General features: G+C 37.4%; 1 protein-coding gene and 1 pseudogene across 1 annotated transcript in view; both read left to right on the forward strand.

The window, feature by feature from the left end:
- The window catches only part of MYO16 (myosin XVI), a 422,200-nt gene that overhangs the window by 120,492 nt on the left and 286,626 nt on the right, over window positions 1-15,082 (forward strand). The window contains exon 11 of the mRNA XM_036250228.1: window positions 7,664-7,729. Coding sequence (XP_036106121.1) covers window positions 7,664-7,729 — 66 coding nt within the window. The remainder of the gene's footprint in view (window positions 1-7,663; window positions 7,730-15,082) is intronic.
- LOC118622964 lies at window positions 11,889-12,636 on the forward strand (annotated as a pseudogene).

A 15,082-nucleotide genomic window follows, 5' to 3' on the forward strand; every position in this document is an offset into this window, starting at 1 on the left:
AGAGTCCTCTTTTCTCCACACCCTCGCCAACACTTGTTGTTCAATGATTTGTTGATGGCGGCTATTCTGACAGGTGTGAGGTGATACCTTCTAGTTGTTTTAATTTGCATCTGTCTGATGATTAGTGATGTTGAGCATTTCTTCATATGTCTCTTAGCCATTTGTATGTCCCGTTTGGAGAGGTGTCTATTTAGTTCCTCTGCCCATTTTTTAATTGGTTCTTAGTCTTCCTTTTGTTGAGTTGCATGAGCACTCTATATATTTTGGAAATTAACCTCTTATCTGATGTATCGTTGACAATTATACTCTCCCATTGAGTGGGTTCCCTTTCCATTTTGGAGATTGTTTCTTTTGCTGTGCAGCAGCTTTTGAGCTTGATGTAGTCCCATGTGTTCATTTTCTCCTTTGTTTCTGTTGCCTTAGGTGATGTATCAGTGAAAATTCTTCTACGTATGATTTCCACAATTTTATTGCCTACATGAGTCACATTTAAGTCTTTTATCCATTTTGAGCTTATTCTTGTGTATGGTGTAAGTTGATGGTCTAGTTTCATTTTTTTGCGTGTAGCTGTCCAATTTTTCCAACACCATGTATTAAACAGCCACTGTATGCTCTTGACACCTTTGTCAAATATTACTTAAGCATATTGTCTTGGTCCATTTCTGGGTTCTCTATTCTGTTCCATTGAACTATCTGCTTGTTCTTGTGCCAGTACCAGGCTGTTTTGATTATGGTGGCTTTGCAGTATAACCTGAAAGGTGGTAATGTGATCCCTCCAACTTTGTTCTTCTTTTTTAAGATTGCTGTGGCTATTCAGGGTCTTTTTTTATTCCATAGGAACTTTTGAAGTATTTGTTCAAGTTCTGTGAAGTATGTCGTTGGTATTTTGATGGAGATTGCATTGAATCTATAGATTGCTTTGGGTAGTATGGACATTTTAATGATGTTAATTATGCCAATACTTGAACAAGGTATTGCTTCTGTTTTTTTATATCTTCCTCTATTTCTTTTTTCAATGACCTGTAGTTTTCTACAAATAGGTCCTTTATGTCTTTGGTTAAATTTACTCCTAGGTATCTTAATTTTTTTGCTGTGAAGGTAAATGGGATTGTTTTTTTAGTTTCTTGACATTAGTTTTGTATCCTGCTACTTTGCCAAATTCATTTATTGAGTCTAGTATATTTTTGATGGAGTCTTTGGGATTTTCTACATATAATATCATGTCATCTGTGAATAATGACAGTTTCACTTCCTCCTTTCCAATTGGATCCCTTTTATTTTTTTCTTCCTGTCTGATTGCTGTGGCTAAGACTTCCAATACTATGTTAAATAAGAGTGGTGAAAGTGAGCATCCTTGTCTTTTTCCTGTTCTTAAGGGAAACGCTTTTTCTTTTTGCCTGTTGAGTATGATGTTGGCCTTTATTATGTCGAAATATGAGACCTCTATTCCCACACTGCTGAGTGTTTTTATCAGAAAGGGTGCTGGATTTTGTCAAATGCTTTTTCAGCATCTATTGATATGGTCATATGATTTTTATCTTTCATTTTGTTTGTAGATTGTATCACGTTTATTGATTTGCGAATATTGTACCAGCCTTGGGATGAATCCCACTTGGTCATGGTGAATAACTTTTTCGATGTATTGCTGGATTCGATTTACTAGTATTTTGTTCAGGATTTTGGCATCTATGTTCATCAGGGGTATTGGCCTATAGTCTTCTTTCTCTTTAGTGTCTTTTTTTTGGTTTTGCAATTAGAATTATGCTGGCCTTATAAAAAGAGTTTGGAAGTCTTCCTTGTTATTGAAGTTTTTGAAATAGTTTGAGGAGAATAGGTATTAGTTCCCCTTTGAATGTTCGGTTTACTCCCCCGTGAAGCTGTCCAGGCCTGGGCTTTTGTTTGCTGGAAAAATCTTGATTACATCTTCAATTTCTTTTGTTGTTATTGGTCTGTTCAAGTTTTCTATCTCTTCCCGGTTCTGTTTGGGGAGACTATGTGTTTCTAGAAATTTGTTCATTTTGCTTAGATTGTCAAATTTGTTGCCATATAATTGTTCATAGTATTTGTTAATAATCCTTTGTATTTTTGTGTTGTCAGTCATTATTTCTCCTCTTTCATTTTGTGTATTTGGGTTCTCTCTCTTTGTTTCTTGGTGAGTCTAGCTAAGGGGTCCATCAATCTTGTTTATCTTTTCAAAGAACCAGCTCTTTGTTTCCTTGATCCTTTGAATTCCTTTTTGGTCTCCATCTCATTTATTTCTGCTCTGATCTTTACTATTTCCTTCCTTCTACTTGCTCTGGGGTTTTCTTTTTGTTTGCTTTCTAGTTCTTTAAGTTGTGAGAATAGATAGTCTATTAGAAATTTTTCTTGTTTCTTGAGGTAGGCTTGTAGTGCTATGAATTTCCCTCTCAGAACTGCTTTTGCTGCATCCCATAGATGTTGTGTTGTTGTTTATTAATTTTCATTGATTTCCAGGAGATTTTTAATTTCTTTCTTGATCTCCATGGTAACCCATTTATTGTTCAATAACATGCTCTTTACCTCCATATTTTCAAATGTCTTTGCATGTTCTTGTTGCAATTGATTTCTAGTTTCATGCCATTGTGATCTGAGAAGATGCTTGGTATGATTTCAGTCTTCTTGAACTTGTAGGCATAGTTTATACCCTAACATGTGGTCTGTCTTTGAGAATTACCCATGCGCACTTGAGAAGAATGTGAATTCTGCAGTTTTGGGGTGGGATTCTCTGTAGATATCTATGAAATCCATTTGATCTAGCGCTTCATTTAGAGTCTGTGTTTCCTTATTAATTTTTTGTCTAGATGATCTATCCAGTGATGTCAGTGGAGTATTCAAGTCCCCTGCTATCATTATATTGCTGTTGATTTCTCCTTTGAAGTCCTCCAGAGGATTTTTAATATGTGTTGGTACTCCTATATTGGGTGCATATATGTTTACCAAGGTTATATCTTCCTGTTGAATAGATCCTTTCAATATTATGTAGTGGCCTTCTTTGTCTCTAGTTATGGTCTTCATTTTGAAATCTACTTTATCAGATATTAGTATTGCTACCCCAGTTTTTTTTCTTCCCATTTGCTTGAAAGATTGTTTTCCATCCCTTCACTTTCAACCTATGTGAGTCTTTTGTTGTGAGGTGGGTCACTTGTAAACAACATATACCTGAGTCATGCTTTCTTATCCAGTCAGCTACTCTGTGTTTTTTTATCAGAGCATTCAAACTATTCACATTTAAGGTGATAATTGATATGTACTTATTTATTGCCAATTTTGTTTAGTGTTGTTATATTTTTCTTTCTATTTATTCTACTAATTACAGCAGTTCTTTTAACATATCTTGCAGTGCTGGTTTGGTGTTAATATATTCCCTTAGTTTTTTTTTTTTTTTTTTTTTTTGCCTGGAAAGCTCATTATTTGACCTTCTATTTTGAATGATAGCCTTGCTGGATAGAATAGTCTTGGATTCGGATCCTTGTTTTTCATGACCTTGATTACTTCATTCCACTCCCTTCTGGCCTGTAGTGTTTCTGTTGAAAAGTCAGCTGAGAGCCTTATGGGGTTTTGTTTGTAGGTAACCTGTTGCTTAGCTCTTGCTGCCTTTAGGATTCTCTCTTTGTCTTTAAATTTTGGCATTTTGATTATTATGTGGCTTGGTGTGGGCCTGCTTGAGTTCTTCTTACTTGGGGCTCTCTGTGCTTCTTGAACTTGAATGCCTTCTTCCTTCACCAAGTTAGGAACATTTTCTGTCACTATTTCTTCAAATATATTCTCTAACCCTTGCCCATTTTCTTCCTCTTCGGGGACTCCTATGATACAAATGTTATTATGTTTCCAGTTGTCCCACAGTTCTCTTAAGCTATCTTCCTGGTTTTTAATTATTTTTTCCTTTTGGTTTTCTGATTTGTTGATTTTTTTCTACCCTGTCTTCTAATTCACTGATCCAGTCCTCAGCTTCCTCTACTCTGCTGGTTAGATGTGTTGTAATGTGTTCTTAATTTCTGCTATGTCATTCTTCATTTCCACTTGGTTAGTTTTCAATGTTTCTATATCTTTACTCATGGTGTTAATGTCCTTACTCATGCTGTTGAGCTTCCTCAAGAGCATGGCTCTGAAATCTACCTCTGATAATTTGCTTAACTGCATTTCATTGACCTCATCTTTGATAGAGTTCTCTTGTTCTTTCATTGGTGAAACAAAGAAACAAATTCTAAATGAAAGAACAAGAGAACTCTATCAAAGATGAGGTCAGTGAAACAAAGAAACAAATCCCAATTTTGGCTATCTCTTGTGTTTTGGAGCCTGCCAAATTTTCCTTGTGGATGTTGGTGTTCTGCTGTTTGTGGCTCCCTCTACTGGGTTTGGATGAGCCTGGGTGGGCCCACATTAAACAACACTGTCAAGTCTTACTTTCCTGTGTAGATTTGCAAGCCCAGGAAAAGTTCAGTTATCCTCTAGCTTTTTCCTGGAGGCTAGTTGTCTCAGTTACTCAGTGCCTTGGAATGTAGCCCTGGTGTTCTGCATAAGAGGATTTCCAGAGGGTGGGATAGATGCTGGTTGTTAATGAGCCTCAACTTGCATTTCTTTGCCTCACCTGGGAAAGGCTGAATCTCCGAGGGGAGTGGGGGGCGGGGGAGTTGCTGCTTTTCCTCACAGCTCTGGGAAAGAGCACAATGGCCACCATCCTTTGTGTCCGCAACTCAGCAAAAACTCTGAGTGCCCTCCAAATCCTAGGTGTCCCCACATAGTTCCAGCCCAGTCTGCCCTCCCTCCAGTGTAGCCCCCAGGTGAGTGACTGTGGCTATTTTAGAGCTCTGTCCCAGCTCTCTGCTCTGTGGAGTGAGCTTGGTCTTTATTCCCCAAGGGCACTGCTCACAGCTAAGACTGCTGCTGTCCCTGTGCTCCCAGCCCACCACCCTCTTGCACCTCTACAGATCCTGCCAGTGTCCCTGGTTATATGGTCCTGTCCTGCTGCTTTTCTCTTGCTTTTTTCTGAGGATATGTCTTTATTTTAGTTGTAATTCCCATTTGCTTCTGGGAGATTGTCTGCGTAGCTTCCATTCACTCTGCCTCCATCTTCACATCCTCTGTGCCTATCTTCTGTGCAGCTGGGTCACACAGGCCTCTCTGGTGTCCCCGCACCCTGCAGGTACCATGGGTAACTGGATCACACAGTCCCTTTGGGGACTGGGCTTTATGCCTATGTTATGGGCTGCTGGTTCGCACAGGCCTCTCAGGTGCTTCAGCACCCTGCAGGTCCTGTGGGAAAGTAGATTGCACCCTCCCTGGTGGGTTGCACAGGCCTCTCTGGTGCCCCAGCACCCTGCAGGTCCCATGGGCAGGCAGCTGGAACACACCAGTCCCTCTTGGGCCCTGGCTTCCCACCACTCTTGTGGGCTGCTGGGTCGCACAGGCTTCTCTGGTGCCCCAGCACCCAGCAGGACCCACGGGCAGCTCGATCGCACCAGTTTCTTTTGGGCTCCAGCTTTCCACTGCTCTTGTGAGCTGCTGGACCGAACAGGCCTCTGTGGAGTCCCAGGTACTGCAGCTGGTGGCTGGGGAGTGCTGCTGCCCTGGGGGGCTCGACTCCTGCTCAGCCTTTGCTGTAGTTTTTGGGGATGGGTCTCAGCTGCTGGTCTGTGCTTCTGTTGCCTGGGGATGGATGGCAGCTCCCCAGCTTCTGTTGCTGGGGGTATATCTCGACTCTGATCAGGCTGCTACTATGGGGGATGGTGCTGGGCTCCTGGCTGTCCGCAGCTTCCACCACCGGCACTTTGGCAGCTCCTCTACTATGCACTGGTCTGTGTTGACACAGAATGTCCACTGGTCCGATGGTGCCAGGTGCACTGGTGGGCTCATGTTGCTGGGCCCTAGCTGCTCCCACTGCATCCTCCAAGGGAAGACTTGGGATCTTCCAAAATGGTGGGACGTCCCTGTGGTGCAGGGAGAAGCACCCTGAAGGGCCTTTTACTGAGGTAGCTGGCTGCTCCCGTCCACAGTACAGGAACCTTCTGCTCCGTGGCTCTGCACTACTCCTATTTGGTCGTCCACATTGGCGTCCACTCACACTCTCTCACACACTCACCATCCCTCTGGTCCTGCCCGCTGCCATCTCTGCTTGTCCCCACCACAGACTTTTTTTCTTACATATCCTGGACAGCACTCAGCATGATCAGTATTATTTGTTTTATTATTTTTTCAAATTCTACCTGTTCTGGTAGTTTATTTGGTTGAAATCTATTATCTGTTGAATGCATTATTCCAATTCAGTTTGTCAGCATTTTGCTCAGAATTCGTGCATGTATTTTAATGAAATAAAAAAGCCTATATTCTTTCTTTCAATATACTAGTTACATTTTTACTATCAAGTTTTTGTAGTCCTCTTAAGATGAAATAATGTTCTCTCTTCTGTTACTTTCTGAAATAATTTATATAACATTTGTTTATTTTGTACATCAACATTGGGAAGAATTCACAAGAGAAATCTTAGTTTTCTATATGGAAAGGTTTTAGATCTAGATTTAATTTCCTTTGCAGACATTTGCTAATTTTCTAGGTATCCATTATTAATTTTTATCTTAATTTTACCATGATCAGAGAATACACTTTGTGTGACTCAAAGCCTTTAATTGTAATGAAACTGGTCTGTGTTAAATTTAAAAGAATGTACATATATTCTGCAGTTTTTGGTAACAGTGTTCTGTATATAATTTGGTCAACTTGCTGACTATTTATTTCAAAATTTTGTTTGCTTATTTCCCACTATCATTATGAATTCATGTTTTTCTTTTCAAAGCTGTTGTTGTTTCATATGTTTTAAACTAAATTTTAATCTCATACAAATTTAGAATTCCTGCATCTTCCTGATTGATTAGTCACATTATCACTGTGAAATGTCCCTTTTTATCACTGATCTGCTTCTTACCTTAAAATATAATTGCTCTGAATTGAGTACATGCTAAAACACCTTTTTTTGCTGTTATTGTTTGTATATCTTGCTTCATCTTGTAACTTTCAAATTTTGTTATCCTTTATATTTAAAGTGTTTCTCTTTAGAGTAGCACATAGTATTTTACTCCAGTTCATAATCTTTTTCTTTTAATAAGAGCATTTGATAGCTTTATGTTTGATGTTAATACTGATGTACTTGGGTTCAAATCTATCATTTATTAGTTAATATGTATTTGTCACATCTGTTATATGTGCCTTTATATCTCATTGCTTGTCCTTTTTAATTAAAATTTGCTAAATTATTATTTTATTTCTTTGCTTTATCAAATGTTCAGTTATGCATTTTACTGTTATTCTGAAGCAACATAGAACTCATTACCCCCTTTACTTCCTTCAGTATATTTTGCTATATGTTTTAATTTTATATTTTTTATTCAGTCTGGTTCTCACAAAACCCCTTTAAGATAATAAGTTCTCAGAATCTAGTCATTTTACTTTTTTATATGTTCAGTGGAACAAACCCATTGGATTTATTTTATTTGAATTTTAAATTTCTGTTTCTTTATAAACTTAAAGCAATTCACAAAATGTTTAAAGTGTAATTTTTACTTATTGTTTATATTGCAAAGTGGTTTTTAACTTTTAAAGGCGATATTTATAAGGTTCATGAACTATTTATATCCTTTTCTTTTAACAGACTTTTATTGGGGACATCCTTTTGCTTGTTAACCCATTCAAAGAGCTTCCGATTTATTCCACCATGGTGAGTACAGAATTTAAAATACCATTTAATAGTGTAAAGTAATGCTTACCAGACAAACCTATTTGTATCAAATGACTGATTAAGAAGGAAACCCATAACGATAGGTAAAAGGTAAAAGTGTTCAGAAAATTCTAAATTGAGTAGTTGCTTAATGATTCTCTTCATTATATTTAATCTTCAAATATTTTGGCATATAATTAACTCATAATAATATTTTTTAATGTTTTTAGAATTTTGAGTGATTTTTTTTGCATTTCATGTGTTGGTAATTTAAACCTTCTGTGACTTTCAAAAATTTGTTTGCTAGGAATTTATTAATTGTATTATTCTTTTCAAAGAAAACTCTTGACTTTAAAATTTTTTCTATTATTTATTTATTGTCTGTACAATTGATTTTTGCTGATTTTTGCTTTTCCCTTCTCTCTGCTTCTTTTGAGTTTAATTTGATAGCTGTTTAAGCTGTACAGTGTGTCTGACTTTTTGCCTTTTCTAAATCAATATTTGAGACTTTTTATTTTGCTTTAAGCACAGCTTTATGAAGTTCTACATCTTTGATATTTCATAATTTTATTATTATTCAATTAAAGATATCTGTTTCCTATGATGATTTTTTCTTTGTTTGAATTTTATAAAAATATAAACATACATTTTTCTATTTTCTACCTTTACTTCTCTTTAATCTACATTCTGGTTACTAGACTGTCTAGGTTACTTGGCTGACTAGGTTACTAATTCTCTCTTATGTTGTTTAAAATCTACAGATAAAACCATGTATTAAATTGTTCACATCAGTTGGTTTTTTTCAATATTAAAATTTTTATTTTCTACTTAAAGATTCTTGTTCTCTGGTGAAATTCTTTGTTTCACCACCTGTTTTCTTGAACATGTTAATGATTAATTTTAAAATATGTGCCAATAACTCTAACATTAATAGCTTGTTATAATCTAGTAACTCTAATACTACATAATCATAATTCTAATAATATCTCATGATATCTGGGTCTGTTTCGTGTGTGTGTGTGTGTGTGTGTGTGTGTTGGTTTTCATTACATGGGTGTTATTTACTGACATTCCTGGAAAATGTTTCAATACTGAACCTTTTGCATAAGTATTTATAGAGGCCTGGATGGTATTATCTTCTTCCAAAGAAGTTGTAATTTTTTTTTTGTGTGGTGGATAGATAAGGTATAGGCAGATGATTTTGACTCTGGTAAGGTTCTTTTACCTTGTGTTCTCCCTTATGCATAAGGAGGGTGCCTTTAAAGATCTCAGTTGAGAAGTTGGGATGATGTCCATCTAGGTTTGCCTTTGTTACTGAGGCCTGAACTTGAAATTGTGTCTTCCCAACAGGGTTAAACTGCGGAAATCTCTACTTACCTCTTTAGACACTTAGGTTTACTTTCTATGGGGCCTCTGAGCTTTGTTCCACAAAATGGCAACAAACGATGAGAACAACTTATGCAGAAGATTCTGTTCGGCTCAGTGCATTTTGATATTCTCCAAGATCTTGATCCCTTAAGTCCTAGCTGTTTGGTGATTTTTCAGAGGCCTCCAATTAAGTGTTTAATTTATATTTTATCCAGCTTTTACAGTTGTTCATGGAGAGATTATTAATGTGTTTCCAGGTCATTTATTACAGCTACAATAAAATAGGCTATTTCTATTTTTACTGCATTGGTGTCCAAAGATCATTTTAGTAAAATATACACTGATACAAAGTTAACAGAAAATTACCCAGTTTTAACAGGTCATTGAAACCTTGCAGTGTCTAGTGCTTTGGAATTCACATATGTTATGTAGAATCAAATAGTTTGTACTCCCCTGATCTATAAGTAACCACCCATAAAATTAGAGATATTAGGTAAGACATTAGGTAACATATTAGGATTTAATTTTTAGGTTGAATTAGTGGGCTTCCTGTGTAGCAATATTAGTACCTTGTAATAAAAATTAGCTACTCATGTACTGAACCATGTTTAAATTATCCCATTGCCTATGGATACACAAGAGAAAGTTTAATTTGTTTTTAAGTATCAGTTAATTAAATTTATGTGTATATTTATTGTTTTAAATGTTAAATTTCATTTAGTTTTATTTCTTCTCATGTTTTTTTAGTTTAAGAAAAAAAAAACATTGAATATGATCATATCTATAAAGATTATACAAACCAAGAGAATGGCTTCTATGTTTCAGGTTGGAAACAAAGGTCCAGATCTACCATCTGTGCCTTTTATTTTGTTACCAATACTATTAACTGTGTTATATTAAGCCTTTGCATATGTTCACTTCTTACATAGCAGGTCAGTAATCATGGATGTAGAACACCCTTTGTGGCAAACTTGATTTTGAGACTGATATAAACACATGCCAACAAGCAGCCCTGCCCATTAGGGGGCTTGGTGCCCTAAGCAGCGTTGATCTGACGCTGACAGTCGCCGGGAGACGTGGCGCTGAGCCGCCAGTAGGCAGACCATTCTAAATGAAGTATACCCAACAGGGAAAGGTTTGTGGTCATGCTGCCTATTTATGCTGAAGACAAGTATCATCACTCATTTTAAATATGTTAAGAGGGAGGGGAGAAGGAGGAAACAGAAAAGTAGCCAGATCTTTCTGAATAGGTTTTACAGAAAATAACCTTGTAATCAGGGACAAGGATGTTTTATAAAACCAACAAACATTTCTTTAGTCTATTAAATATAACATGTTGTGTTAGATATTTAGGGATGCTGGGTAAGAGTCTCTTTTTCCTTAAGAATTGCATAGATATTCTAGAAGCAAAATGCAAAAAACAAAAAAATATAAAATTAAAAGATAAAAAACATCATAGACTTCACTTGTAGCTGAGGACAGAAAAGTGCCTGTATTGGGGGTTGTATACCATTAATTGACATGTGAAAAGGTTAGAATGGAAGGAAGTTTTAGGTTAAGAAAGGCATTTACATGGAAATGAAATGTGATTGGGGCAAATCTTAAAGCATGAGTAGGATTCTGAGGAGGGGAAAGGGAGTGTATTTCGGAGAACTGTCCAGAAGAGCCACATCGTGGAGGTGAAAAAATATAAGGCTATTTAGAGTTCAGAATGTGGCCAGATCTGCAATCTCCTGGCAGTTTATTAAGAGTATCATGCACAATAGAAAATAGGAAGGAATTGATCTATAAAGAAAGGCTTTATGTATGGGAAACAAAGACTAGAGATAACCACAGATGAAGATGATGTAATGTCATCTCCTTCATAACATAAAAAAGAGCACCTAAAATTTTCACTGACCAGATTCTCTGTTCCCAAATGATATAGATCGGGAGAGAACAGGGTGATGCAGAGAGAGGTGGCCTGTGGGAAAAGAAGTGTCTTAACCCTGCTGATATTTGCTGGACCAAATGAGAATGAGCAATAATATTGATAAAGATAATGATAATGATAAGCAATATAAAGTTACGCCCTGGCCAGTTTGGCTCAGTGGTTAGAGCGTTGGCCTGTGGTCCAGAGAAACCCGGGTTCAGTTCCCGCTAAGGGCACGTACCTCAGTTGCAGTTTGTCTCTGGCCCTGGTTGGGTTGTGTGGGTGGCAGCCCTTTCACGTCGATGTTTCTCTTTCTCTCCCTCCCCCTCCCTCTCTATCTGAACAAAAATAGAAAAAAGTCCTCCGGTGAGGATAAAAAAAATAAAATAAAAAAATAATATAAAGTTAGATGGCTTGTCATCACTCAGAAAACTAGAACTTATGTAAGTGAAAATTTTCAAGGTATGATAGAAATAATTAAATAGAACATGGTATCATATTAAAATTATTTCATATTTATATTGCTTATAAAGGATAGAATTAACATCAAACAAAATATTATCAGGTGGGAGCAATGGACTATTCTTCAATAAAATCTCTAAAATTGTATGAAAAGGAGATTTACAAGAGAAGATAAGTGAAAAAGTTTACTAGTTTGGTTATCAGGAGAAAAACTTTATTTAGACACTCCAAATCCACTGCCACACCTAATTTCTAGTAAAACTTAGCCTGAAGAGAATAGGTAAACCCAAACAGATGTGAAGAGAGAAGAAACAGAGGAAGAATGTGGATGCACTCAACACACAAGTAGTCTCGTATATGCTCCTGGGTCTCTGGGTCTCGCTTTTGTTTATAACAGCAAATGAAATCCTCTGCAGAATGTTACAAAGCAGGTTAGTTTAAAAGTATTTTGTCAGAATTGGATTAGGTCTGTGTTGGACTTGGGGAGAAGTGAAAGAGTGTTGGTGCAAGTTTTCCAAAAGAACAGAAATTTGTCCTAAAAGAAAATAAAGCTGAGTGACATCTTCCTAGTGGGTTTATGAATTATAATGCATGCATCACTAATATTCAAATGGCTTCAATATTCATTTTTAATTCACAAATAAATCAAAATACAAAAAGTTCAAGTATAATACCATAGACGACTGTGGGCACATCAAATAATTGATGGCATTTGTGGCTGAATTTATCCTCTCTACCAGGATTATCAGAGTGTTTGGGATTCTACAGAATGGATGCATGTTCTGGAAGATGTTACCAAATTTTTCAAAGCTGTAGTTGGTAAAAATTTATCTGATGAAGAGATATCTCAGCAATTGAAACAGTTGAATTCAGTTCATCAAGAAACTTTCATGAATTGCTTGAAAATATAAAACGTGAAATTAACCAGGCTCTGTTAGAAGAAATAGTTGCTTTTTCCTCTCTGCAGGTACAGGGTTTTGATTGGCAGTTGAAGCTCACAGTGTCTTGTGACAAGATTGCTATATTACAACCGCAGCTTTTAAACCTTCATCTAGGTGTAAAAGAAAACGGTGACATCAAACCACATTTTGTTGAAATAACTGAGCTGCAGACTTTAATAAGTCCTTTGTAAGCAGCTCATAAGGTCATCCTGCGGTTGAAATAACTGGAAACAATGAATACCACCAACATTATGAGATTCCACTGCTATAACTGATACGACATATGAATACTATATGTTCAGGAAACCTGCAATATACTACAATGCCAAGCTGAGAAAGCAGCCGAGTTGTGATTACAAAGATAAAAATGTATTCAGCTTCCCTAAAGAAAAGGAAATTATGTGATTGACAGGAAATCAAGCTCCACCACTAACTAGCCATGTGACCTAGGCCCCTTTGCTAACTTCTTTGCATTGATTTCTTTACCTATAAAAAGGAAGGTTTTCAAGCCCAAGTCATAGCTTTCTGGGAGGATTAAATGAGTTAAGTATAAAATGCTGAGAACAGTAGCAAGCACATAGCAAGTGTAAGCCTTATTACTATTATTAAACTATCTTTGATAAAGATGCCAATATTTATGTGTTTAAAATGGCACCTCCTTGGCTACCAGGGAGTTTCTGCATCTTTTCTCATATTTATTGGCCATTCTTTTCCATTTATATTCTTTGCCAATTTTCCTTTGATTTCCAGTTTTCTCATTGATTTTTAAAAATCATTTAGAAAATACTGATAATTTATTGATTATATGAACAGCTTATTCTTCTCTCTGTCTTTGCTTTGACTTTTAATTTTAGTTTTTATTTTTATTTTTGTTAATCCTCACCCCAGGATATTTTTCCATTGATCTTTTAGAGACAGTGGAAGGGAAGGAGGTTGGAAGAGAGAGAGAGAGACATTACTGAGAGAGAGACATTGATTGCTTGCCTCCCGCATGACACCGACCATGGCCAGGGATTGAACCTGCAACCCAGGTACAAGCCTTGACTGGAATTGAACCTGTGACCCTTTGATCCTAGGAATGATGCTCTAACCACTGAACAAAACCAGCCAGGGTGACTTTTAATTTTATTATTATAGTGTTTATGGTTGCACAGGAGTTGTTCAATGTAATGTGAGATTGACCCAGCATTATCAACATAATTGACCCAGCATTATAAACAATAATTACCAACAATGATTGACCCATCATTGTTTGTGACCCTTATTTCCTTACCTAAATCATGAGAGCACTATTCAATATACTTGTCTAAATCATTTAAGTTTCACTGTTCATATTTGGGACTTAGATTCATCTGGGATTTTTTTCTTACACGTGGCATGAGTTAGAATTCAACGTTTGTTTCCTTTTCAAACATGTGGTCAATTTTCTCAACACCACCCTCTACTATACTGGAAGTGATGCAGAACCCTGTATACATCAGTTCCCCACCCTGCATGTGTGAGTCAGTTCTGCAGTGTGTTCTAGTGATCTCTTTCTCTAGTATCTGCACCTCAACCACAGTCTTCAATGACTTTTTGAAATTTTTATCGAGATACAGTGCATGTGGGCAAGTGCTCATTTCTAAGTGTGCAGACAAATACATGTGCGTGAGCGCCAGAGGCAGGTCACCAGCGCTCCAGAAGCCTCGTTCCTGCTCCTTTCTAGTCACTGTTGACACCTGGCCTGAGGTGCTGCTGACATGACGACTGACAGCGTAGATTCATTCCATCTGTCTTTCTACTTCATATACATGGATCTTATAGTATGTCCTCCTGTGCATCTGATAGATTCTACTCAACATGATGTTTGTGAGATTCATCTAATTATGTCTTATAATAGTAGATCATGTATTCTACTTTTAAACATTCTTTTCCCTTGCCCTGGCTGGTTTGGCTCAGCGGTTAGAGCGTCTGACTGTGGTCTGGAGAGACCCCGGTTCGGTTCCGCTAAGGGCACGTTATCTCAGTTGCAGTTTGTCCCTGGCCCTGGTTTGGTGGTGTGGGTGGCAACCACTCGATGTGTCCCTTTCACGTTGATTTTTCTCTCTCTCTTTCTTTCCCACTTCATCTGAACAAAATATCAAAAAATGTCCTTGGGTGAGGATCAAACACACACACACACACTCAACATTCTTTTCCCCAATAATTTTAAATAACTTTAAACTTAAGGAAAATTTGCAGACAAATAGTACAAACAGCTTTTTTCCTCAACCACTTTCAAGTCATTTGCTGGCATGTTGTCCCACCAACGCTGAAGATGTGTACCGTGCGTTTCCTGCAAACAGAGGCATTCTGCTATCCAACCGCGTCCAACCATCAAAGCAGGAAGTTACTGCTGACACACCGCTGTCCCCTGATCAGAGGCCTCGTTCAGGCCTGTGCCATTGTCCAATCATGGCCAGACAGCCGGGATCGGGCCACCACTCGGGGCCCCTGATCCCCCAGGCTCTTGAATCTTCAATCTGCAGCAGTTCTTCAGTCTTCTGTTCAACTTCCCCATCTTCAAGGCTTTGAAGAAACAGGCCAGTTATTTTGTAAAATAAAAATTGTTTTCCTGATATTTCTTTCTGCCTCAGAAGTCTTCTCTCATTTATTCACATGTGTATGGATTCATCAGAAACTGCAAAGGAC

This window comes from Molossus molossus, unplaced genomic scaffold, assembly GCF_014108415.1.
Source record: "Molossus molossus isolate mMolMol1 unplaced genomic scaffold, mMolMol1.p scaffold_m16_p_9, whole genome shotgun sequence".
Taxonomy (NCBI): domain Eukaryota; kingdom Metazoa; phylum Chordata; class Mammalia; order Chiroptera; family Molossidae; genus Molossus; species Molossus molossus.